Source organism: Hippocampus zosterae, chromosome 15 (assembly GCF_025434085.1).
Source record: "Hippocampus zosterae strain Florida chromosome 15, ASM2543408v3, whole genome shotgun sequence".
Taxonomy (NCBI): domain Eukaryota; kingdom Metazoa; phylum Chordata; class Actinopteri; order Syngnathiformes; family Syngnathidae; genus Hippocampus; species Hippocampus zosterae.
The window spans coordinates 14,888,920-14,916,388 of record NC_067465.1 but is presented as its reverse complement, the minus strand read 5'-3'; the positions used below and the strand labels follow the sequence as shown (position 1 = coordinate 14,916,388).

Sequence of the window (27,469 nt, the reverse complement as noted above, 5' to 3'; positions counted from 1 at the left end):
GAGCCCGAGTGGACCGTGTTCCGTGCCTCTATTGTTGAGGCGGCCAATCTGAGTTGTGGCCGTAAGGTGGTTGGTGCCTGTCGTGGCGGCAACCCCCGTACTCGCTGGTGGACACCAGCAGTAAGGGATGCCGTCAAGCTGAAGAAGGAGTCCTATCGAGCCTTTATGGCCTGTGGGACCCCAGAGGCAGCTGACGGGTATCGATTGGCCAAGCGGGCCGCGGCTTCGGTGGTCGCAGAGGCAAAAACCCGAGCGTGGGAAGAGTTCGGTGAGGCCATGGAAGCCGACTTCCGGACGGCTTCGAGGAAATTCTGGTCCACCATCCGACGTCTCAGGAGGGGGAAGCAGTGCACCACTAACACTGTGTACAGTGGGGATGGGGCGCTGCTGACTTCGACTCGGGACGTTGTGAACCGGTGGGCAGAGTACTTCGAAGACCTCCTCAACTCCACCAACACGCCTTCCTTGGAGGAAGCAGAGCCCGGGGGCTCTGAGGTGGGCTCTCCTATCTCTGTGGTTGAAGTCACCGATGTGGTTAAAAAGCTCCTCGGTGGCAAGGCTCCAGGGGTGGATGAGATCCACCCGGAGTTCCTCAAGGCTCTGGATGTTGTGGGGCTGTCCTGGTTGACACACCTCTGCAACATCGCGTGGACAACAGGGAGAGTGCCTCTGGATTGGCAGACCGGGGTGGTAGTCCCTCTTTTTAAAAAGGGGGACCGGAGGGTGTGTTCCAACTACAGAGGGATCACACTCCTCAGCCTCCCTGGTAAGGTCTATTCAGGGGTGCTGGAGAGGAGGGTCCGTCAGGAAGTCGAGCCTCAGATTGAGGAGGAGCAGTGTGGTTTTCGTCCCGGCCGTGGAACAGTGGACCAGCTCTACACCCTTAGCAGGGTCCTTGAGGGTATGTGGGAATTCGCCCAACCAGTCTACATGTGTTTTGTGGACTTGGAGAAGGCGTTTGACCGTGTCCCTCGGGGAGTTCTGTGGGGGGTGCTTCGTGGGTATGGGGTACCGAACCCCCTGATACGGGCTGTTCGGTCACTATACCACCGATGTCAGAGTTTGGTTCGCATTGCCGGCAGTAAGTCGGAATCGTTTCCAGTGGAGGTAGGACTCCGCCAAGGCTGCCCTTTGTCGCCGATTCTGTTCATAACCTTTATGGACAGAATTTCTAGGCGCAGCCGAAGCGTTGAGGGGGTCCGTATTGGGGGCCTCAGTATTTCATCCCTGCTTTTTGCAGATGATGTGGTGCTGTTGGCTCCTTCAAACGGGGCTCTCCAACTCTCACTGGAGCGTTTCGCAGCCGAGTGTGAAGCGGTTGGGATGAAAATCAGCACCTCCAAATCTGAAACCATGGTCCTCAGTCGGAAAAGGGTGGAGTGCCCCCTCCGGGTCGGGGAGGAGATCTTACCCCAAGTGGAGGAGTTCAAGTATCTTGGGGTCTTGTTCACGAGTGGGGGTAGGAGGGAGCGGGAGATCGACAGGCGGATCGGTGCAGCGTCTGCTGTGATGCGGACGTTGTATCGGTCTGTCGTAGTGAAGAAGGAGCTGAGCCAAAAGGCGAAGCTCTCAATTTACCGGTCGATCTACGTCCCAACCCTCACCTATGGTCACGAGCTATGGGTCGTGACCGAAAGAACGAGATCCCGGATACAAGCGGCTGAAATGAGTTTTCTTCGCAGGGTGCCCGGGCTCTCCCTTAGAGATAAGTTTAGAAGCTCGGTCATCCGGGAGGGGCTCAGAGTCGAGCCGCTTCTCCTCCACATCGAGAGGAGCCAGATGAGGTGGCTTGGGCATCTGATTCGGATGCCTCCTGAGCGCCTCCCCGGTGAGGTGTTCCGGTCATGTCCCACCGGGAGGAGACCCAGAGGAAGACCCAGGACACGCTGGAGACACTATGTCACCCAGCTGGCCTGGGAACGCCTCGGGATCCCCCGGGGAGAGCTGGAAGAAGTAGCTAGGGAGAGGGAAGTCTGGGCTTCCCTGCTAAAGCTGTTGCCCCCGCGACCCGGCCCCGGATAAGCGGTAGATGATGGATGGATGGATGGATGGATGGATGAAAATATAATCAACAACTGCTTTTGATGGTGTTGTAAAGTTTTACATTTGACATATCTCTCAAAGTATTAGCAAGCCATATTGCAATGCCTGTCTGCGCGTGTGAGTGTGTATATACAGTATGTGTGTGTGTGTATATATATATATATATATATTAGAGCTGTCAAACGATTAAAATGTTTAATCTAATTAAAAATGCAACTGTCATAATTAACTCAAATGGACTAAAAAATTAATCGGGATAACTCACACATTTATCGTTTCTGATTTTCCTTTTACATTTTTTGTCCTATTTCTCCCCCATTTTAATGCTCTCATCAACATGGAATCATGAATCAGTTTTCTACGTGCCAAATGCAAATATTTACTGAAATAACAATTTTGATTTTCAATCAACATTTTTCACTTGGAGCAGTTATTCACACACAGTCTCTCACACAATATTACTGTCCATCAAAAACAGTGAAAAGAATATTTTGTCACACAACAGGTGCTTTAACAGCTTTTTTTATAAAATCAAAACAGAGCCATATAACATTATAAAGTGCACATCTAAGGTAAACTAGTACTCAGCCTATAGTAGATTTAAACCATGGTTGCATACTTCATTTTTCTCAAGTTTACTTTGAACACAGCAGTCTGTTTCTGTATGTTTGTTGAAGAATAATGAGACACCGGACACCAGTGTTCATTATGTGCCGCTGTATTCAAAACTGCCCGCCTTACAAAAAAGCACACGCACTTCTCCCGTGCTGCTGGGGCAAACCATTCTGAAAGGGGGCGGGGGTCACTCCCCCTAACACAGTCAGGCTATGTTGATTGTGTTGGTTCTTCTTGCGTGGAAGTCTCTCTATGGTTTTGTGTAGACCTCATTTCGAATGACTACACTTGGTTCGATGACAACAATGGAGACATTTTACTTTCTCTAGGTCACTACCACTGTAGCGCACTGTCACTGTCAGACGAACACAGAGAAGCTCCACCCGCTCTATTTATATGGACACAGCACACTGTAACCTTCCACACAAAATAGTTCCAAACAAGTAACAATCGCGTCAGTGGCATACATCGTATACCTGTATGATACAGAGAGAGAGAGAAGAACAGATAACTTTGGTCTTGTCAGTGGAGCAATATGGTGACTTTTTAAATGTAAACTTTCCATTCATAAACAATTTGAGTATCTGTTTTTGGTGTCTCGCATTGCCGTGGCTGGCAAAACAGACATGGGCGTGGACTTCTGCAGCGCGCTTGTTGTTTTGTTTCTGGTGTATTTATATTTATAGAGTAACGTAACATCCGCTTGTGATGTGTGCCGCGTTAATCTCGCGAGAAAATTTTTAATCCCGTTAAAATTCATTTAAATTACTGCCAATAAAAACGCACTAAACTGACAGCTCGAATATATATATATATATATATATATATATATATATATACTGTACATTAGAATACACGTCTCACTACATTAGAAACATATTCCATTCATCTGCACAATTCCAATAAAACACACCATCGAGCAAATTGTTTGTCCAGCCCTCCAAACAGCATCTCTCTCTCTCTACTTCCTTTCTCTGTTGATATGCACAATCTCCCAATGTCTGTTGTTTCCATAGCAACCAGGCTGGCTTCAATTCCTGCTGCCGTTCTTTTTATTTCTGCCAACAAAAGACATCCTTCACAATGGCTCATCCTGCAGAAATGTGCTTTTCGTCCCAAAAACGCGCGCACGCACACACACACACACACACACACATACACAGAAGTGCAGTTTGGTGAGGCTTTGAGATCTACGGTAGTTTGTGCTGCCAAGTGGAAACTACACCGTATGGACAAAAAGGAGGAATCTCAAAGTTGGCCAGTGCTAATTTATGAATAAATATCAATTAGGGGACACCTTCCCTCCCTGAGTGAACCCATAATGTTAAGTAATCACGATGTATTTTCACTTATGAGCTGTTGAAATATAAGTATTCATAATTTTTAAATTATGAATACTTATATAATAATTTAGCCAATTTTTCCACAACAAACTATATTTTGTCTTATTTGATTAAGGAAATTACTTTTTTTAAAATTACAAATATATACATATGAAGTATCTGAGAAGCAACTACACTTTTTAAAAAAATTAATTGTATCCTATCAGAATGCTTTATAACATCCAAAGAATACACAGTGGAGGGCATTGCAGTCATCTACAACTTTATATTTGTAGTTGGTCGGTAGTTGTTAGTCCCGCTCTCCTCAACTGTCTATTGGCGTTCCACAGGGTTCAGTTTAAGGGGTGCTGCTGTTCTCTTTGTATTTGCTGCCGTTTGGTTTCCATCTTGATAAAGAACATAATTTTCTTGCAATGCCATTTCCTCTCAGTTGTTCCCTAGCAACAGCTATCAGTACTATTTGGAGCAAGAAGTGCCATTCAAATGGATGACTAACTGTGCTGTGGAAGTGAATGCTAAATGTTCAATAATGGGAGTGCGGCATATCAAAGGAAAGTTTGATTTCGGGTTGAAAACTATGCACACGTTCATGTGTTGGATATGAATTAAACATCATTGAAAGTATTGAGTTCATCTCTGTGTGCCCTGTGATTGGCTGGCAACCCCGCCTACTGTTCAAAGACAGCTGGGATAGCTCCAGCACCCCCTGCAACCCTTGTGAGGATAAAGCGGATCAGAAAATGGATGGATAAAAGTATTGAAATTGTGAATACAGAGAAGTTAATAAGTCAAAAAATTTTGAGAATATTTATTTATTTATTTATTTTTAAATCTGGTTTAATAATGACGAAGACATTGTTATAATTTAAGAAAACGATTAAATGAATAACTGAACAACTAAAAATATGTTTGACTTGAACAATAAAAAATAAAAGATTTTTAGTCCACAGGTATAATATAATAACCATACAAATGATGTGATTTTAAATAAGGAAACAAAATATTCCAATTCCAAACGCACTGCGCTGCTTTCCTACTTTGATTCCCTAGCATCCCCTAACGGCCAATAACTGCAATGCACTCCAAAAAAAAAGGTAGCACAGCTTGGTGCATTCTTTCACACTGCCAACGTATTATGTCCTGTAATAAAAAAAGTGAGGCTAACAAATAAGGTAAAGAAGGAGCTGCTAACTGTTGGGGTGGATGGAGTTCGTGTTGGACGAAAACGAGGAGGGAGGGGGGAGGAAGCGTGCGTCTGTGGGGTGGGGGCTTGGGGTTACGCTTGATGGACACCACTCCACTCTCAAGTGTTGCCAAGCGTCTCATTACGGCACCCGCAGCTTGGCCGTTAATGGCTGTGCAAACGCGCGCGCGCACACACAAACACACGCACACACAAATTGTGAAAAACTGAGTTTGGAGCCATGAATCTGTGGGAAATTATTGTATGATTCATTGCTTTGCTGCAGAACCTCTAAAGAATTAGAAGAAAAATATATATAAAGAAGGTAGCACCAAAGCAGCATTAGTTGAGCACGCGACTTCCTGTCAAGGTGACTCACTCACTGACGACACTGGGTGGCTGTGACCCCAACTTTTTCATCTTTTCCGTTTCACTTTTTTTTTCATATCGTATTAGAACATATCTATTTTATAAAACCCTACCTACCAAATCGTTTTATCATTATTATTACTTTTGATTCATTCATTTGAATCACCAGGGTCGCGGGGAATGCTGGAGCCTATTCCAGCTGTCTTCGGGTAGGAGCCACGGTACACCCTGAATTGGTCACCAGCCAATTGCTGGCCACACATTAATGAACAACCAATCGCACTCACGCTCACACCTTGGGTCAAGTCAGAGTGTTCCATTAACCTGCCACGCATCCTTTTGGAATGTGGGAGGATACCAGAGTACCCGGAGAAAACCCACACAGGCCCAGGGAGAACATGCAAACTCCACACAGGAAGGCCATTGCCGGAATCGAACCCTGTACCTCTGCACTGTGAGGCTGACACGCTAACCAGTCGACCACCGAGCCACCCTCACATTCATGAATTTAAAATTTAAGATTAAAAGCTGTGCTTAATTTTCTAGATACACTCAGTATAGTGTCATTAAATAAAAATATGTGTCACGATTATTGTTAATAGTATTACAAATCCGATTTTTTTATGGAGCGCTGTTCCGCTAAATTATCCTTCTTTTGAATCCCAAGGCAGTCATTTGTACACCAACGTATGCTGGAAAGGATGGTTCCTGAGTGAACCAGACAGAAGCAGGTGGACGCTATTTAAAGCGGTGAACATATAAGCTCACTGGAAACGGAGATACACGCACATCCACCCGGTTATGTCTTAATATGGGATTTTCATCTAAGTCAGAAATTGTACACAATGCTAAGAAAGAAAGCACGGGAAAAAAGTGGTTCGCTTGTTCGGCTCACTGTTGAGAGGCAACGGATTTATTGAAACGTATTTCATGTACTTATTGTCAAATGGTTTCTAATTGTGTTGAACTTTTTTCAAAATTTCTTGAATGTAATTCAAGGTCATGCAGTTATGTTACTGAAATTGACTTCCATCCATCCATTCATTATCGAATCCGCTTTACCCTCACAAGCGTGGTGGGGGTGCTGGAGCCGATCCCAGCTGTCTTCGGGCAGTAGGCGGGGGACACCCTCAACCGGTTGCCAGACAATCGCAGGACACACAGAGATGAACAACCATCCGGGCTCACAAATCACACCTAGGGACAATTTTGAATGTTCCTTTTGGACTGTGGGAAGAAACTGGAGAACCCGGAGCAAACCCACACAGGCACAGGGAGAACAAGCAAACTCCACACAGGAAGGCCGGAGCCGGAATCGAACCCTCCACCTCTGTACTGTGAGGCGGACGTGCTAACCACTCGACTACCTGAGATTGATTTCATTCAATGTAATTTTATTTGATCTCTCTGTATTAAATTTTCATTCATTTAAATGCTTAAAGTATTTGTGTTTTAGATTGACTCTACTCTCACTTCTAAAAGACCTGTAGAAACATTAGGTTTTGTAGATTTGCAGCCTCTGCTCAACAACACTGGTGTTAAAATTCGTAACGTGAACTAACTGTGTGTGGATGACATTCATTTTCTCAGTTTGTAAAGCGTGTCTAACTGAAAGAAGCATTTTAAAATGGTACGCCGGAGATACGATAGTTAAAAGGTTGCAAAAGTGCGTCAAATGTCTCCGCGTCGGGTCTCCCACAAAGGTATGCAGTGATTTCCTTTTCACAAACTCATCAACTCTTATGTCTACTTATCTTCCTGTTTGATTCATCTTAACTCATTCACTCCCAAAGACGTTTTTAAACGTCTTTTCAGACTTGGTCCAGAATTGGCTGGTACTGAATGAGTTAAGGGCCTTTATGGCTGTTGCTCATCATGGCATGCGTGTGAATGTGCGTGCGTTGATCGAAAAGTAGATCTTTTGGTCAAAAACGTTTGGGCACGCCTGGTGTAGAGCCTGCCCTCCCAAGCGATAGTCACCCTCCCGTCGATATGGTCCAGTTTCCCTTTTTATAATAGTTATTGGTGGACTTTTTATAGCAGTTAGCTTCTTTTGAAACTAACTAACTAACTAGCTTCTTTTGACACTTGTAGAATGCATCAGGGTGTGGAAACAGGAGTTCAGAACAACTTACTCCCACTCCTTTCTGCGAGCTTGTGGCGTGCTCTGCATCTTGTGAGCCTGATGAGCCATGATGATGTCCCTCTGCTCCACGAGGCCACCGCGACGCCGGAGAACTCCGTGCGGGCTGGGGGAGCCCGAACCCCGGTCGGAGTCATCAGCTCCGGCGCGCGGCAGGTCGAAGCTGGCTGCCCGAGCGGGGAGCTCTGGGAACTCGCCGTGCGGCACCTGCAGGGAACAGGAACGGACGCCCTGTGCCAGGCTGGGCCGGCCGGCCAGCGGGGGTTTCCGCCAGGGCTCGGGTTCGGGGAGGGACAGGGAGGACTGCACGCGTTGCTGTCCGCCCGGACCACATGTGGATGGGGAGTGGAGGGTGGGAGTAAGGGAGATGGACAGGGACTGATTGGAACTAGTGAACATTGCTAGGCCGGCAACAGTCCACCACGTACCGAGGCCTGGGCAGAGACAAAGAGGCAGAAAAAACAGCAACTTTTAGATTGTAGTGACATTTATTCATCAATGTGTGGATTTGGAGACGGTGTTCGACCATGTTTCCCAGAGGATCTTATCGGGTGTGATTACGAGTGCCGGACACCCTACAGTGTCCTACAATTCCTCGATGGCCAGTGTCAGAATGTGGTCTGCATTACTGGCACTTCGTCGGATTCGTTTCCACTGAGGGTTGTCTTTTGTCACAGATTCTGTTCATAACTTCCAGATGAGGTGGCTCGGGCATGTGATTAGGATGCCTCCTGGACGCCTCCCTGGTGAGGTGTTTGGGGGTTATCCCACCGGCAGGAGGGCCCAGGGACGACTCGGGACATACCGGAGAGAGACGACCCGGGACATACCGGAGAGACTTGGTCTCTGTCATGATTCGGTTTGGAACCAACAGGTGGCACTGTAGGGCTCTCCCTGCAGCTGCACACCTTTTGGTCGTTATATAATTATTAGTTGTATAAAAGGACTCCCGCAAGAACACTCATTGTCGGGTAAATGTTTATTTGCTCTTGGCTAATGTCATGTTTGTTTGTTGCCGTTTGTCTGCTGCTGTCAGGTTTGTTTCGGTCGAGTTTTGGTCACGGTTCTGTTTTAGCTTCAGTTGTGATTTTTGTTTGCTACTTTCGACTATGTTTGTTTTGGATTTAGTTTTTTCTGCTTCAATACACTTCTTCAAGTACAACCTGCTCCTCCCTCCTGCCTGCTTTTTTGGGTCCACCTCCACCACCTCGCAAATGTGACAGAATGACCCGACCAACTGGATCCCGCAGGTACAAAAGACTGGTTCCAATTCCACCATGTGCCTGGCGGAGCACGTCTGCGGCCGACACCCTTTTCCCCTTCAGGCAGCGCTGGTGAGGCGGCTGTCGTCAAGCCGCGTCCATGTTGACCCAAGGCTCGTCACGTGTCTGCTTGAACTGAGTCATGTTCACGTCCAGAGAAGAAGAAGTGGCTGGGACAGGAAAGTCTGGGCTTCTCTGCTAAAGCTGCTGCCCTTACAACCCGACAAATGGTAGAAAATGGATGGACTCTCCCAGCTACTCAGCACAATCAGTTGAAGAAGAGAAATACGAGATATGCTCACAATACATTATTTTGAGTCGTCCATCCATCCATTTTACGACCCGCTTTATCCTCACAAGGGTGGTGGGGGGTACTGGAGCCTCGCCCAGCCATCTTTGGGCAATAGGTGGTTGACACCCTGAACCGGTTGCCAGCCAATCGCAGGGCACACAGAGACAAACAACCATCCGCACTCACACCAATGGAAATTTTTGAGCGTTCAATCAACCTACCATGCATGTTTTTGGACTGTGGGAGGAAACCGAAGTACCCTGAGAAAACCCACGCAGGCCCGGGAAGAACATGCAAACTCCACACACCGGAGCCAGGATCGAACCCACGGCCTCTACACTGTGAGGTCGACACGCTAGCCACTGGATTACTGGGGCACCATTTTGAGTTGTGTCAAAGCAAATAGATTTATACAACCCTTAATCCCGAAAAAGTCTTAACATTTGACAAATATCAACAACATTCCCTCATGTTAACGATCATGGGACAAACCTCGCCTCCATGGAAAATGCAATAATAATCCTCCGCTTGTCATTGGCGAACGCTCTTCTTTTTTCTACAAGACTTACGAATGACAAGAGTCCAAAGATGGGGGCAAGGAGAAGCTGAAGGGTTCCCATGGAGCCCCAATCACGCAAAAAGTCACCAAAGATGGAGCAAATGTGGAGGCTGAAAGGAGGATGGGGAGGATGAGGATCAAGATAAGGCCAAGGCACAGCTGTGAGTCACTCATCAAACGTCAACGGCTCGGAGTGGAGCGCACAAGATTGCACTACATGCTGCAACAATGAACGAAATGTTGAATTGGGTATTCAAAGATGGCACCGTGGCGGCTCACGCATCTCAAGTTGTGGCTTCCAATCTTATTTCCGGCCTTCCTGTGTGGAGTTTGCAGATTCTCCCAATGCTGTCTGCTTGCTTCAGACATCGAAGACGCCAAATTGTCCAACGGTGTGAATGCTTGTTTGTCTATTTGTGCCCTGTGACTGGACGGCGACCACTCCAGGGTTTACTGATCCTCTCGCCCAAAGTCAGCTAGGATAGTGCACTGCCTCTATTGCGAGGCAGGTGTGCCAACCATAACATCACTGTGCTACCTGTTTCAACATTTAATCCAGGAGAATCAAATGAACATGTTTACATATGGATGGACATGATTAGCTAATCGAATAAGAACATATATAAATAGTTTGAAATTGGAATACAATTCAATAAAATAAAAACAGATTTGCACCACAATGCTTGTTGCCTGGTTTACTCATGAAATATCAAAAAAGTTTTTAACTAAAATTCCAATTTGTCACCTAGGTTATTGTTGAAATAAAACAAAATTCATGAAAATAATTAAAAAGCAAATACAATTTTAAGAACAAAAATAAATTAAAATGATTAAAATGAACAATAATATAAAATAAATAAAATGTGCGCTTGAATTGATATTTAACATGTTTTAAACAAACACTGAAGAAAATTGAATAAATTGTTTGACAATGGCATCAAATACACAACCTGCCACCAGAGCTCAACTCTCAACTCAACTGTATTTATAGAGCACTATAAAACAACCATCGCTGTATACAAAGTGCTGTACATGGAGCAAATAGATATACAACAATAAAACAATAAATTTATAACAAAGCACAAAACAGTAAAACTTAGATCAAGTCTGAGTCATGCCGACTGGGCTGATAAAATAACAAATGAAAACAAATTAAATGAAATGTTGATGTTCGATGTTTGAACATCGAATCAACTGTTGAAAAAGTTGAAAAATAATGTAAAAGTATTTGTGCCCTACGTTCCTAATAAAAGAAAATAAATAAATAAATAAAATCTTACATCTGGGCTGACAATAAAATTTCATCATTTAAGAACTTAAAGTACCGGTACAAGATAAAATAACAAAAGTACCTAGCTGCAGTTAATAAAATAAATGCATCTCACATTGGATCATAATGAAATGAGATGAAATGAAATGCAAGCTGTTTTCCAAATGGCTTTGTAATCAAATCAAATGTATATAGGATGAGTGATGCCAGGAGCATTTGCTGATCATAAAACAAATACGACTGACAAGCAATACCTGTGGAATCGATCCGCTCTGAAATTATGACTGTTGCAAGATGACATACTTGGTTGCAGGCTGTGATCTATTTTTGCTTTTAAACAATTCCCGGGGTTCACAATGCTCTCTCTCTCTCTCCCTCTTTCTCAATCACTCTCTCCCTCCCTCTTTTTCACTCACTCACTCACTCACTCGCTCACTCACTCGCGCACACACACACACACACACACACACACACAAACACACCGCACTTTCTGCAAGTCAAGTGGAGCAATTCATCTACCAGCCAATTATGTACCAGGCAAACATTCTTGAATGGCGACTACAATTGTAGACATATATGAAACAACCACAAATATATCAACAACGATTTTTTACAATCTTTTACCTCGATAAGACGCTCTTATTCCTTTCCGGCGTCCGGGTCAGGTCGCATCCTCCATGCAGACCCCTCTTGTCTCGTTCCGCACAAGTTGGGAACAAGGATGAGGAGGAGAATGGTGATGATGAGGAGGGTGATGCCTTCGCGTGGACGATTCCCGCCGAGGCGGCTATAAATAGCCGTGGGGTGGCTGGCAGCCAGGGAGCAGCGGTCCTCCCTTCCCTATACGCAGGAGCGTAAACACGAGTTGAATGTGGAAATAAAGCGAGCCCACCAGCCCTGGCGAGCCAAACGCCCCCTCCTCTCCCCTACGCACCCCACCCGAACCGACCGGCTGCCGTGCTATGAGTCACTTTGTGTGCTTTTCATCCTTTGCAAACTAGGAAGAATGTCAATAATTCTTCTATGTTTCATAATGACCACTCAAAGAAAATTTGACAGATCAGTTGAGTGCAACAGGTCCATTGGAAATCGTGTACGCGCGCACGTGTGCGTCTGTGTGCGCGCGCGCGCATGTGTTTGCGTGCGTGCGGGTGTATGCGTGCGTGTGCGTTTGTGTGCGTAAGTGCGCGCGCGCGCGTTTGACTCATACACTCACCACTAGATGGTGGAATGAAGCTACATAAAGTATCTAAAAACTTCTAAATAGATGCCGTGTTACTTCAAATAGAACACGCATCAATGTCACAAAAATGGCGTGCGTGCAATGAACATGTTAACCAGAAATGCTAAATTAATAAGATTTGTTTGTTTTTTATTCGTATTGATTATATGTCAAAGAGGTGGACTTTTTTGGTTAAATGTTAATCTTGGTCTCATTTTTGATCTCACAAAAAACTGGCATTTTTACAGGGTTGGTCGACTTTTAACATTTCATTTTCAATTTTGTCTTGTACGGGAGAGGATTAGGGCCAATGAAGAAAAAAAAACAAGGTTGGTAAGATTTGTCACTTTAAAGTCACAAATCTGAGAATAAAGTCAGCATTTGGACTTTAAAGTAAGTTTACGGATTTAAAAGTCACAATATTGCCAAAAGTGTTCTTTGGCCTTAATCCGCTTCCGTAGTACGTCCTGTGATCGAGAAGCTTGGTTTAAATTTCTTTGATTTCACATCCCTTCTATTCCAATGGTACAGCCGAGATCTATTGACTTTCCATGACTGAATTAAGTGTAAAAAGATTGCCCGAGTATAAAAAAAAAGTATCAATGGCATTTGAGTGGCTGCATTTTTAGTAGTTCTTTGTCCCAACCTGACCACATGAGAATCAGGAAGCTCACATTCTCTGCCTTTGAAAAAAAAGTGCTAAAATTGACCACAATGTTAATTAAGAGGTCACCGGTGTTCACTGCAGTAATTCCCGGAGCAGATGAAGAGGCGTTTAGCATTGGGACTGGGGTCGTCTGCCTTGACATGACACACACTGATTAAACACTTGAAAAGTGCTCACATCCCAAGCTAATGTTTCAAACAGAGATGCCAAACATACCTTGTGGCTTTTAGCTCCACCAACCCACGACACAAACATTTGGACACGGAAGTAAATATGGTAGAAACGTTTATTGTAACATTTATTTGACGAGTTTAATTCCAAACATGGAATTCGTGTTTTTGGAATGAAGTGAATCTGGGCTACACGTTCACCTTTTTGAATGAGCAACACAAATATATTCCGTTTCTAACCATTAAAATTGTCCTTAGACGTCAATGTGACTGTGAACGGTCGTTTCTACATTTGTTCCCCGTGATTGGCTGACCACCTTCCAGAGTGCCGGCTTCTCATGTGAGGTCAGGCAACGTAGATAAAAAAAAATGCTTGGATGAAGAAACTTTGGTCATCAAGAGTCAGTTTATTTCCGTAGTCTAAAATGCAAAGGACATAAACAGGATTTGAGAATAAATCCAAAAACGTTTCACTGCAGCAAGCGATTATGTACAGGAATGAAGTCAACAAACCTTGACAGGATTCAACATCTAGAGTCGACCTTCTTTCCCTTTTTTAATTTTTTTATTTTTTAAACTCAGTAACATAGACAAGACTGGACTCAATTGGACTGAAATTGTTTTTTTTTTGTTTGTTTTTGTTTTATTTTAACACAAGACAATAAATCATTTACATTACAGCGAGCTCACAAGCTCACTATTAGTGCATTACGGTCAGCTGTTTGCTCATATATGAAGGAATATTGAGGCCAAATTGGGGGGGAAAAATCATAATCACAGTGGAAAAAAATATTTCTTAAAGAAAACGTCACCCTGGATGAGAAGTTGATTCTTTCTCACTGCTGCAATCTGGAGTTGGTTTATTCTAACTGTCTTTGATGGGGAAAATAATTAATCTTTCAATTACGGATATCGCCATCGAGTTGAAGCAAATACATCTTGCGCAGTAACATTTTGTCATACATGAAGAGTGACTGTAGTCTGATTACTTGACTGGAAAAAAGTAACGCATTGGATTAATTATTACTAGAAGATGAGCACATACTGGAGTCATGTCTTACTTGGCAACGCATTACGATGATGACTTTGTTCTCGTTGAAATACAGTTTTTTCTTTTAGGTGTCACCCACATACTTCTTCATACTCATATTTGGAAGATTGTAGCATACCATAACATTTCTGTGGGTGGCATGTTCATTTGTAGTCGCCACTTAATTGAGGCAAACATGCATCTTGAACATTGTTGAGCAATTCTAATTTGATTGTACCATCAATATGTTATTCAATACACTGATCACTAACTAGTGCGGCATGGTTGAGATTTTCCATGAAATCAATCAATAGGTGAAAAAAAAATATTTGGAACCATTTGGAATTCAGTCAACTTGGGCTGCACGTTTTAAAGTCATTAGTTTTTTTTTGTTTTTTTTACAGTGGAAAAAAAACATGGTCCTACTTTGGATGCAGGAAAGTGAGAGAAAAGAAAGGGAAAGTATCTTCGAAGCAAGTGACCAAGTGTCAACACAGTGAGCCATGACAACTATTTATACATGAAAAGAACTCACCGGTCCTGGTTGAGCTTCAACATCCAGTGGGTATGACCTCTCTCTCTCTCTCTCTCTCTCTCTCTCTCTCTCTCTCACCCTCTCTCCCTGTTTGTTGTCGGATTGACGTGTACAAGATATACGACGCACCCGAAAGCTAGCATTGAGCTAAGTGGTGCTATAGAATAGATGGAAACAGCCAGTGTCAATAAATCAAAGCAATTGAAATACATGATTTACACACCGCTTTCCTGTCCTCTCTTGATACCCTCACAGGGGAATAACCAAAGTGCTCTGGTCAAACTTGTAAAAAAAAGATTTATATACCCCTTACTCGACTGAGCAGAAGGGGGAGGTTGGTGGTAAAATGGCTGCCTGCTTACTGGCAGTGCTCCCCCCAATCATCACTCTGGTTGCCGTCCCTGGGCTGCATTAGTTGTCATTTATTGAAGGGGAGGCATGCAGGCAGGATGACGGTGGAACAAGCCGGGCCCGCCAAAGGTTCCGCCACCTCGCCTTCCAACTCTGTCCATGTGGCCTTCTCCGGGGTGTAGCAGATGGTTGAAGACTTATACGCCCCCTAGGGGAAAGATCACGATAGGGAGAGAGGGCGGGGGGTTAGTTTCAGTAGAATATCACTAGAATAAAGTCCAACTTATCCAAGTGGAGTTGTGTATTTGTTCAAAAGATTTTTTTTTTCAAGTTTATATATATATACAAACACATTCACACACACACACACACAATGCTCACAAAAAAAAAGGAACACTTAGGCAGCACATTGTAACTCCAAGTGTTGCCTTTATTTTTTCTTAGCAGTTTACATACCCAGACATATACTTATTAGCAGGTGAGACCTTACCCACAATCATTAAAGGATTTAATCTACATATCTTTTGTTTTTACGCTTATTCCATAAGAAGAAGCAGCTTCAATACAGACAATTTAATAAGGAAACAAAGTCAGACATTTTCTACCATTCTTGAAATCTTTGACCCATGTTGAGATTTAGACTCTCCAAATGGGGAACACAAAAGACAAAAAAATGTTTTGTCTTTTCCAATTATCCTTGGAAGATACTGTAATTATTAGACCTGATCTACTGTACCGTACCATGCTCCAGCTATAGCCTCCCACGAGGAAGATGCTGTCGTCCAGGACTGCACAGCCCGGCCCGCTGCGTCCCTCCAGGATGGGTGTCTGCAGGATGTTCCACTGGTCGCCTTTGGGGTCGTAACACTCCACTAACATGACGTCTAAATGAGAAAAACCTGTGAGCAGGGACAGAAAAACAATGGTTTCAGCTATTTATTAAATATGGTGCGTAGGAATAAGCATGTTGCTAATTACAACACCAAAACTTTCAAATACTGTTCAAAGTCATGTAAAACTTGAAAACGATGAGTGGAATTACACCTGACACTTGAGTGTGCACCGATTGTGTGTGTGTGCATCTGGAAATGACACCTGGCAGAGTGTTGCAAAAAGGGTTATGGGCACTGATCTGCTTCAGATATCTTATGTTTGATATCCTCCAAAAATCAATAAGGCTCCTGCTCTGACATTGAGAAAGAATCTCTGAATGGAAACTTGAAGAAGGTGAGTGAAGATCTGGTCTGCTTCACATATCCGGCGTTAGTTACGGTGCTTGTTTCCAGTCTGACTTGTATTAAATTACTTTTGACATGTGAAGGTAGGGTTTAAAAAAAAGGGTTTGGTCTTTCAGGCAAATCAATGTGACTAACGCTGACAATCTCCAGAAATGGAGGGGAAACATTCAACAAAGTGCCTCACAATGTTGTCACAAAACAAAAGCAACATGAAAAACAATAACATTGTGCTGCAGAGCTAAAGAAAAGAGAACGGAGGTGGAGTTAAACAAAAAACCCAAAACAAAACAATCAATCTCTTGATGGTTTTGCCGCCACACTTACCTTTCAAGTGATTCCCCCCGATGGCGTAGAGGCGATCGTTCATTCCGGCCAATGTGTGAATGGCGCGCTTTGTGTTCATGTCCTGTTTGCGAGCCCACACGTCCATTAGCGGGTCATAGCAGTACAGCCACGACACGTACTCGCCGTTGTGGACACCGCCTGGAAAGGCAAACATACTAATGAATGAGCGGTGGTACAAATGTTTGGACACGGTACTTTACTTGAGTTATTTGGGGGGGGGGGGGGGGTGACTTTTCACGCTGATTTTCTGATTTTCAAATGTAGGGCACATTTGAAAATCGATCTGTACTTTCTTCTCTCAAGTTGGTCAAAAGATGACAATGTAAAGTGGCTGAGAACATAAAGGACTGATGAATTGAAATCTTGGAGACTTATAAGGCAGAAAAAAATATCAAGTGGTCTGGTTGTGAGCGAATGATGGTGTGCCGGTTGCTGGCTGTTAACTTGCTAACGGCCGGTCTGTATGCCTCTGATTTATAAACCATTATCTCACCAAGGAAGTGGGCAGTGACCTGACTTCTTGATCCCATGAGATACAGAGGTACGAGCCAGATCTTTACTTGACCCTGGTGTTTGTTAAATACTGGATAAATCATCACCTATTAACTTTACAAGAACTGGAGAGAAGGAATTCCATTGTGGATTCTTTTTCCCTGATAAGACTACAGGGCAGCCCTATAATTCACCCTTCATCCCCCCCCCCCCCCCCCCCCCCCCCGCCGACCCCCCAACCGCACACACACACTTGATCAAATTGATCCAAAGTCACTTATGCTGAATTTTCCATTATTTTACGTGTCATCTTTACAGTGACCTTCAACTGAGTGTGACAAAAATATCACCCTGAAGATTATTACCGTATTTTCCACACTAAAAGGTGCACTGCATTATGAGGCGCACCTTCAATGAATGGCCTATTTTGTTTTTGGTTTTTTTTTCATATATTGGACGCACCACATTATAAGACGCAATCTACAATGCCTCCATTAGATGGAGCTACGCTGAAGGAATCGCCAACAGTGCGATCAGATGTCAGTAAAACTTATTTAATAAAACAGCGACAAAGTTCAGTTAACCAACAGCAAGTGATAACATTGGCTCATTAACATTGAACTCTCTTGCTGCTGCTCTATTTCCGTGTTCAACTGCGAAACCGATCGCCTTAAGTTTGAACTCTACGTTCTAAGCATGTCTCTAGCAAGGAGACATTTTGGGGGTCGACATATTACCGTAATGACCATACACAAGATGGATCGGATTTTAAGGCGGGCTGTGAGCTTTTAGGAAAATGGAAGGCTTTTAGGTGCGCCTTTTAGTCCGGAAAATATGGTCAGTAGAGTGTGTGAGTATTTTTGCCGCAAATACAAAACGACTGGCTTCTTGACAACATTAATGCTAACTGTTATGTTCTCTTACCTGATATGTAGATCTTGCCGTTGTGCACCGCGCCGGCGTGGGCGGCCAGAGGCTGCGGCAGAGACGACACGTACTTCCACTCATTGGTGTCTAGGTTGTACGACTCCACGCTGGAGAGGTAGCCCGTCTCGTTTCGGCCACCGATCACGTACAGGTGCTTGTCCAGGCGGCAGGCGAAGAAGCTGGCTCTCCTGAGGACCAAGCGGCACCCGTGAGATGTCAAAGAGCGGAGAAGCGTAAGCACTCAAGCACCATCACTACTGCATTTAGGAGGCCCGGTTAATTCTTCTATATAAATCGCAGAAATATTAATTCATTCATCTTCCTAACCGCTTGATCCTCACTAGGGTCGCGGGGGGTGCTGGAGCCTATCCCAGCTTTCTCCGGGCAGTAGGCGGGGGACAGCCTGAATCGGTTGCCAGCCAATCGCAGGGCACACAGAGACGAACAACCATTTGCACTCACACTCACACCGAGGGACAATTTAGAGTGTTCAATCAGCCTGCCATGCATATTTTTGGAATGTGGGAGGAAACCGGAGCACCCGGAGAAAACCCACGCAGGCCCGGGGAGAACATGCAAACTCCACACAGGGAGGCCGGAGCTGGAATCGAACCCGGTACATCTGCACTGTGAAGCCGACGTGCTAACCACTGGACTACCGGGCCGCCCTATCGCAGAAATACACAAGTTGAATTTAACCCTTTCATGCACCCTGCAACCTGATATCATGATAAGATGTCCCTGAAAGGGTTAATACCCTCTGTTAAATTCTTCTCATTATTTGAATGGAAACTGTTGAAATCATTTCATGTTTGTCACACAGATTATGAGATTGACAAAACTACTCATGGCCAAGAACATCAAATGAATAGTAATAATAGGACAAATTATTCAGATTTTAACACAGTGTCATGTTTCAAATAGCCACGGTCAGGGTTTCAAAATGGGAGTAGGGTTTCAAACCAGGGTTAGGGCTTCTCTTTTTGGTTTCAAGTGTTTCAGACATGGCTTCGTATTTCAAATCAGCGTCCCAAGTCTCAGTTAGGATTTTACCTTGATCTTTTTCTTCCATCTTGTCACATTGGGGCAGCGGTGTCAAACTCATTTTTGTCACGGGCCACATTTTAGTTACCATCTCCCTTGGAGGGCCGTTACGACTCAAAACATATAATAGTGATTTATTCAACTATTTTTAGGTTTCTGTAATGAGGGGTTTGATCACAAGAAAATGCATTAAAATTGTCTCTAATTTATTTAATATGAGAATTAAAAATTTTGGTAGAGATTTTAGCAAGCATCATGGAAGTGTACATATTTGATTTTTCTTTCGCGGGCCACATAAAATGATCTGGCGGGCCAGATCTGGCCCCCGAGCCTTGGGTTTGACACCAGTGCATTGGGGGCTGCTGAGGTTTCAAATTAGGGTTAGAATTTCAAATTTTTGTGGATTGGGGCTTCAAAGAAGTGCCAAAGTTTGAAATCGGCATGTCATATTAAGGTTTCAAGATGGACTTTGGGTTTCAAATTCAGGTTTCAAGCCATCGGGCTACTTTCAAATCCATTCATTTAAAAGCATTTAATTTCAACCCTACGGACAGCCTGATGCTGGTGCTCAAATGAATGGATTCCATTAAAAAGCGATTATGTTGCAATGCAATAAAACCTTTCTACAAAGTGTCTAGGAAGTGGCCTCACCTCTCCTGCATAGGAGGAAGTTGTATCCAACTGTTGAATCGGGGGTCATAGCGACTTACAAAATTGGTGCTGTGCTTTCCTATAGGAAAGGAGAAAATAGAATGTTTACAATTTGGATTTTACAGTCTTCTCGACAATGAAACAACTTGACACGTTCAAAATTTTCCACCGCTACTTCTCGGTGCCAAATCATGACATGTGTGACTGGTGGGTGTTGTTTTGTCCACTGTTGTGTTGTTTGTGCAACAGTACAAGGTTCTGAGATAATGCTCTCTTAGTTTAGCTAAAAAAACAAACAAACAAAAATAAATGAATGGAGAGTGAGGTGCATCATCGTTACCGTTGGGGTTCCACTGGTCCTCCCCGCCGAGCAGCAGCAGGAAGTTCTCCACCTCCACAACGCAGTGATGGGCACTGTTGTAAGGCATTACTGCGCGACACACAAAACCAAGAGAATTAAGCATCGAACCACAGCCGCGGTCGGGAGCTGACTTTGGATCTATAATTCTTGTCTAAAGCGGAGTACAATGAAAGCCCATTTATTTTCCGAACAGGCAAAAATCTGCAATATATTGAAAGACCATATAGAAAAAAAACGTTAAAACACACTTTTTAAACACAATACACATATTTGAAGTCACACAAAAATTGCAAGTATAAAATGTTAGTGGTACATATTATAATTTATGTGTGTTAAATGTGGGCCATAAAGGGGGTCAATTAGAAAGAATGTTCTGTTTTTTGTTGTTGTTTGTTTTTAATAAAAAGGTGGACAGATTAATGGATTATTAAAATAATTGTTAGTTGCAGCCCTAGACATCAGCAAGTCTGCACATGCATAGCGGGTGTGTGAGCTGTCGATGACAACAGTTCAGGAGTGGCTCTGTTCATCGTGTTTGACAAACAAACATGACCTCTTAAATCTTCATTTTGGATGATTTCATGCTTCCAACATTGCGGAAATAATTCGCGGAAGACCATATTCATTCCACCAGCTGTAACCCGAACCTTGTGATGGGACAGCAACTCATAAGTACACACTTCTAGATCTTTCCAGAAGTACTAGAAGTTGGTGACGATCCTTGTTATCTTAAAAAAAAAAATAACAATAAAATAATATGAATCACTTTTGATGGGGCACACCTGATTTTGCGCTTGCCCCCCGTCTTCCATCTTCTTTTGTTGCAGTGACCCCCATTGAGATGTGGAGAAATGGTCTCGGGTGACAGTCATAATGAACACGATCGTGTTCACTCAATAAATCTCGGGTGAGGTGGCGGCTTGGTGGGGTAGGGTGGGAGTGGGGGAGGGGGGGCTCTGGTGGAGTACAAATCAGTGGAATGTTAAGGCCCACCTGTCCGTCTCCATCAGTCATTTCCAGTGCCGCCTCCCCGGCGCCTGATGGATCACAGTTGCTGCAGAATTAGACAGCCTTGAATCTCATTTCTTTCCAATTGGCCCTCTCGCCGCAATCTCACTCGGCCCTGCCTGACATGTGCCGCTCCGGAGGAAGAACAGAGAGGGGCGCTTTATGCGTTATACACTAAACGCAGCTTTATCTCAAAAGGAGGGGATTCGCTTGCCTGCCTCCAGTGCACCTCAAAGACAAGTGCCATATGACTGACAAACTCCCTTACATGCTATTTACATTATCGTTCAGTCAGCAAGTATAAAGGCCACGCATGGACGGATTTTTATTTGATGTCTAGTGACTTGAAATCATCTTGTACCCGTGGAAGGGACTGGGAGGGGTGGCGAAGGCACGGCGGAGAGTACAGTCGGAGGAAGCGGGACGTCTGTCCCGCCTCTACAGGTGCCTGGGATGCAGGCGGCCGGCGGGATAAGTGGCGGCCGAGGCGTCATACCTGACTGAGATGCTGGAAAGCATAAAACATGCCATTGGCTTTTAGTTCCTCCCCGTGTTGGACCTTATTGTAAAATTGAAAGCGGATGAAGTTAATCTACCCCTCCTGCAGGGTCGCCTTCCGTGGCTGCTGTCGACACTGAGCTCAGGGGCTCACACTAGAGGGAGTCAGAAACCTCCGCACGCAGGCAGGCCACACTCCACTGACGCCAGCTCTGGCTCTTTTGTGTCCCTCCCGCCCATCATTCCCGCACTAGGGTGGAGTCCCTTTTATCTTTAATGATGCAAAGTAGGTGATGACGGTCCTTTGTTCACGCTTCCGTTGGTACACTAGATGGCAAACTTCACACTGGGATCAACGGCGAGCGACTCGGTGTGACACACAACACGAGGGAAGAGAATCAAGAATCTTCCAAATTATCTTGATGAATGTCTTAATCAAAGGCTGTCCCTCTCAGGTTTCGCCTCATTGGAAAGTTATGATTGAATGTTCATAATCTCCTTCTCTTTCACGTCCATTGTGTGCGCAGGCCACATCAGACGCTCGCTGATGTGTTCAGGGGATGATTGTGCAGTTTTGTCCTTCCGCAAGGCCACGGACCATTTGAGTGTTAACTTTTTTAGTTGTGACTGATGGAAATCCCCAGTGACCTTTCTGCGAGCTGCCGCTCCTACCCCATGAGGGCTAAGGGTAATGAGCAAATGACTGTGCGGACTGAGCATGTGCATGTTGAGTTGCAAACAGATGAATTTGGACAAATGTGGAAAAAAAAAACCCACCGAACAATAAGTGCGATAACTATGGCTTTTAAAAGACTACAACAGGAATGATGGAAAAAAACAACCAAATGGTGCGGTGTGTATCTCTGAAAAGAGCCAAAAGGACGAGGGGTGGGGGGGGTAATACAATCCGCTAACACTGAGAAATGAGCAACAACAAATAAATCTCAATAGGAGAGAATAGAAAAATATTCCCATTATCTCGAGTTTGACCTTTGCAATATGAGAGCAAATAGAGAGGGGTGAGTCTGGGAAAGGTCGAGGATGCTTGATAGGGAGGGAATGTGGTTCAATTTCCCCACATGTCTTGGGAGTAGCTTGAAAAACAACAGAATGCGATAACTGATACTCGTAATGCAGGCAACATTTTCGTCAAAGCTCTGTTCCTGCAGTGGCGACACAACTTGAATTGGAGCGCAAGTCGGAAAGCGCTGTAGTCTGTGAAAAAGTCATCATGACAGAAAAATATTTTGTTTTGCTGTTGTGAAAATTGGCTTGCCTGGATTTCCCTTTGATTGAACCCCCAATTTGAAAATATAAGCAAAAACAAAATAACGTTGCCATAAAAGTCAATAATGTATATTTGATAGTTTTTCTCAACGTAAATTACCCCAACATATAAATTGTGTGTTGTTATTTGTTTTGTTTTTTTTTACCGCATACTACTTATAAGAGTTGTATTGCAGCATGGCTGTAACTTGACATCTTGTTGGCCTTCTTTTGACAGCGCGCAAGTGACTCAACAGTGCCTCTGCTGGTTACAGACAAGTAATGCACTTTTTTTTTACCTCATCCGCTTCAATCGACACAGTTGAGTACGCTCCATTATTCTGTTGCGCTCATTCTGAGGCAAAATTTATTTCAGGATCGTATTACTATGGATTGCCTAAAAAAAAAAAATAGCAAGAGACCAGTATTTGTTTTCGAGTTAGGAGTCTAAGACCTCAGATGGTGTTTCAAGTGTGTTTGGGTAAATAATTAGAGCAATTCAGCCGGTATTGATCAGCGCTGGTGAATAATCAGGATGAATTTGAAAGCCACTTGGCAAAGATATCACTCAAAGCCCGCGTTCAATCTCTGCCACAGCAGATCATTAGATTCAAGTGAATCTCATCATGCATCTCAGCAGCATATTTCAGCAAAAACAAGGCGAACCAGGCGTGACGCTCCGCAGTGGCGTGAAGTCACGCTCTGATTAGAAACTTATATTAAAAAGTGATAGTGATATATTATTACCTGAAGGATTTAGGGAACTCCTTCGCTCAAATTAACCCGCGTTAAAGTCATCCACAGGAACGACTGTAAAACTCCCCGAACAGGAGAAAGATGGTGGAAAAAAAACCCTCACATAAAATCCTCTGCTTTAAACTCACTTGTGAGGATCTTCCATGTTTTTTTTTCATCGTCATAGTATTGGACCAAATTGCTGGGGAGGCGATCGGGTCCGGGGGGCAAACCACCCACCAGTAACAGCATTCTCTTATTGGAACGGATTCTGTAATGACAACAGGAAACAAGTGCAGCAAATAAATAAAAGCAATGCAGGGCTCCCAGTGAGCTGCATGAGGGGCTCTTCCGACAAGGAACAAAAACGAAACGGACACACGGGGCTGTGTTATTGAATGGTTATTACACTACGGAAATGCAACGTTCTAATTAGCTGTGAATTGAGGATGGTCCTACAGAGCGTCGTGCCGGAGGCGCAAAGGCAATTGAACCACATAACCCTGATTTTACAATATCTCCATCTCATTGGCTGGAATGATGCATGTGACGTTGCTCCGGACGTTTACGTGTGATGTATAACCTCGCGGCGCCACGCTTAACTCTACATTCAAGAGAATTGTCTGGCTCCTAATTGGCTCCAAAGTCAATTCTAGTAATCAATCACAATGTGCAGTCATTCTATATTACATTACACTCACTCACATTCACCTTATTTCCTTATTCATGTTGTCCTTTTTTATGCACGGCTACATTGTTTGCGTTTCTCGCGCTCGCTGCTACTGGTCCACTTGGATGTGTTGGAGGGGTTTGTCGTATGTAAATGAGCCCCTGGACATAGATAATGGTCACTGATTGAGAGGAGCGATACGGCAACACGTGAAACCAATAATGACCATTTCCATGTTGAGTTACTGCGGAAATAGATATGTCACACATATTTCTGCTCTCAAACGCCTGTTCTTTGGATTATAACATCACTTAAACCCGAATGACAAAAGGTACCTACTGTCAGTTCCTTGACCAGAATGTAACAACTTAATTTGGACCCTCAAATAATTTCTACGTACTCATCAAAATGTATTTCGTGCCAAGAAATCCAACTTCAACAAAATCAGGTAACGTTCATGATAACATGAACGGTGGACAACCTGCGGCTCTTGGGCCATGCATGGCCTATGGTGGGTTAAGTCAGCCTGCCACGTGAGTCTAAAAACAACCGCAGAGCTACTGTAATAAAAAAGAAAAAAGAAAAGAAGAAGAGCCCCAGAACATGCCCCAGATATAAAACAAATATTTGAGCAATCACAAAGAAGTGGATGAGTGCATCAACTGAATTGGCTCCTGATGCCATAACATAACTCGGCAATACCAAAACCGACTCCTTCCATGCTGGAGACTAAAGACGCTCAAATCACAACTTGCTGACTTTTTGGGAAGACAAAAGTGGTACCTGATGAGTAGAATCTTACCTGCTGGCTGTGGTCTGCTTGCAGTGCTGCCGAAAGGGCATCAGGTGGTAGTTCATAGCATCCAGCAGCAGCTTCTGGCACACGGGGTCATTCCTCATGAAGTCTACCGACTGCACCCTCTCCACCAGCTCCGGGGCCGGGATGAGAGCAAAGCGCAGCCTCTTCATGAGGTCCGGCGCGTAGTGCATGCGGGTCTCGCGGTCATGCTCCAGCCACAGCACCGACATCTGGAAGAGCGCCAGCTCGGACTCCACCGGCGGCGGCAGAGCGTCCAGCATGGCGCACATTTCCTCAAAGTTAAGCAGCAGCACGTCCTCCACCAGGTACTTGTTGGCCAGCTTCTTGGTCTCGTCCAGTCCGTGGAGGGCGGCGATCTTGCAAATCTGTTTGTAGTTCTGCACCGAGATCTGGTCGTTGAGAAACTGCACACTGAGCTTGGTTATCTGGGGGATGTTGAGTATCTTGCTGACCGACAGCACCTCTTCTACTGTGTCCAGGGAAAGAGTCACGTTGGCTGTGTACAGGTACTCCAGCACAAGTCTCAGTCCAATAGAGGAGCAACCCTGCAGAACCAGGTTATTGATGGGTCTGGCACTGGGGGTCACCAGCTTGTCGTCGGGCGAGGACGAAGGGGTGCCGCTGCTGCCCTGGTCCCCCTTGCCGCCCTCGTTGTTGCTGATGGCACTGTGGGAGGAGAAGAGCGACCTGAAATACTGGGAGCAGGACGCCAGCACCGCTTTGTGGCAGTGGAAGTGCTGCCCTTGGGCGGTTAGAGTCACATCGCAGAAGAGCTGCTTCCTCCACAGCAGGTTGAGCCCGTGCAGCAACGTGTCACTGTGCGCCGGGTCAAAGGTGGATGTTCTGTCACCCGATCTGGACATGGCTTCCTGATTTTGGACGCCACCTGGGCAATACATAAACCATGCAAGCCATTTACCTCAGAGCAGCACAACACAGGTCAACTCAGTCGAGTCAAGAGAAGATTAAAAAAAAACGATCTCTCGGTTTGGCGCTTGATCCGGGGTTCCATAGAATTTACATCCCACTTGGATAGTCTTCAACTTCTTGTTCATGAAGCGAGAAACAGATGCACACGTTTCCTCCCCCGCCGCGCAAGAGAACACCAATTGGCGTATGGGTTAAACCGAGGCTGTCGTTTAGGGGGCGCAGGAGACCCAAACGAACGACCGTGATGCTGCGGAGCTTTAGCCCGCGACGAGGCTCCACTCAGCGGTGAGATCCTTGCAAGGGAGAGCACGCGGCGCGGATGCCCTCTCGTCCTGCCCTCCTACAGCCGCGCATCCCCGCTAACAAGACACCACCCGGCGCGCGCCTTCCTAACGTAACCCGGCCCCCCCCCCTCCTTCTTCTCCCCCCCAAAAATAAAACAGTCAATCTTCCCGTCCACGACAGAGAGAAAATGGCTCCAAGTTCACTGCGACGTGCGCGTCTTTTGTTTGCGTCCGCGGCGCGACAAAACGCCATTTGTGCGTGCGTAAACTTACGCGCGCCCGTGACAACTAAATGATGAGAGCAGCCACAACTTACCTGACACACGCTCACCACGCACACCCTCCAGGAAGAAAAAAAAGAAAAGAAAAGTAAGAAATCCTCGGTGGAATCCCCAGAAAGCTCACTCAAGAGTCCCTTCTTTTGTTCTCGTTTTGTAAAGAAAAGCGAGTACAACCCCCAAAAAGTCCCAATTTGGCGTTATTTGTTGATCATTTGTATCCTCGGAATTAACCAGAAGTGTGCGAGTGTGTGAGAAGGGAGCCGTGCTTTCTGCAAGAGGAGAAGAAGAAGAAGAAGAAATATACGTGTGACAAATTATGCTACCAAGAAACAACACATCATTATCCTTGGGCCTGGGGCTCAGTGAGTCGTAACGAGAGTAATAGGAAATCCACGGTTGGGGAGAGAAACGGTCGTGCATGGCCGGTGGAGAGAGACCATGCAGGGGTATGGATGCTGGAGAGACTCGCAAAATTATGGCTCAAGGCTATTGTAAAAACTGTCGAGCGTAAATGACTGCGATTTCAAACTCTATGGAAGAAAGGAAAGAGGGGGGGGGGGGGGGGGTAAGGGGGGGAGAAAAAGGCGAGTCTCTCGGTTTTTTTTTCCACCCCTCGCTGTTATGGAGAGAAACCGTCAAGTTTTAGTGCGCATTGCTAATTAGTCAATTTCTCTCTGCCTTCACAGCCCGGCGACTTTGCTGCTGAGCTGAAACTGCTAATTTCTGGGACCAGCCTTTTTTTGGCTGTGAACTGGATGGATGAATGGCTTGTCTCGCACAAATGACAAAAAGCCCCTGCCTTAATCTCCATCGGCAAAATAACCCCTCAGCCCCCCCCCCCCCCCCTACTGCAGCTAGTCCTTCA

The 27,469-nt window shown here is 44.9% G+C and overlaps 2 protein-coding genes across 4 annotated transcripts in view; both read right to left on the bottom strand.

Moving 5' to 3' along the window:
* The window catches only part of cacna1eb (calcium channel, voltage-dependent, R type, alpha 1E subunit b), an 89,753-nt gene extending 77,815 nt beyond the window's left edge, over nucleotides 1–11,938 (bottom strand). For both annotated transcript variants that reach the window (XM_052088349.1, XM_052088350.1), the window contains exons 1-2: nucleotides 11,704–11,938; nucleotides 7,689–8,130 (exon numbers count right to left, since the gene is read on the bottom strand). In XM_052088349.1, coding sequence (XP_051944309.1) covers nucleotides 7,689–8,095 — 407 coding nt within the window. In that variant the 5' untranslated portion in view covers nucleotides 8,096–8,130; nucleotides 11,704–11,938. The remainder of the gene's footprint in view (nucleotides 1–7,688; nucleotides 8,131–11,703) is intronic.
* A 1,587-nt stretch (nucleotides 11,939–13,525) lies between these two features.
* klhl14 (kelch-like family member 14) lies at nucleotides 13,526–27,077 on the bottom strand. Of its 2 annotated transcripts, XM_052088471.1 has the most exons (9): nucleotides 26,640–27,077; nucleotides 25,092–25,995; nucleotides 23,769–23,890; nucleotides 20,092–20,181; nucleotides 19,752–19,830; nucleotides 18,054–18,244; nucleotides 16,617–16,775; nucleotides 15,796–15,953; nucleotides 13,526–15,262 (listed from the first exon to the last, which is right to left on the bottom strand). In XM_052088471.1, the coding sequence occupies exons 2-9, from the start codon at nucleotides 25,970–25,972 to the stop codon at nucleotides 15,122–15,124; spliced, it is 1,821 nt and encodes a 606-aa protein (XP_051944431.1). In that variant the 5' UTR covers nucleotides 25,973–25,995; nucleotides 26,640–27,077; the 3' UTR covers nucleotides 13,526–15,121. The 2 variants fall into 2 exon arrangements, with proteins under 2 accessions (XP_051944431.1, XP_051944430.1); XM_052088470.1 differs by lacking the exon at nucleotides 26,640–27,077 and having other exon boundaries at nucleotides 25,092–26,568.
* Nucleotides 27,078–27,469: the final 392 nt, after the last annotated feature.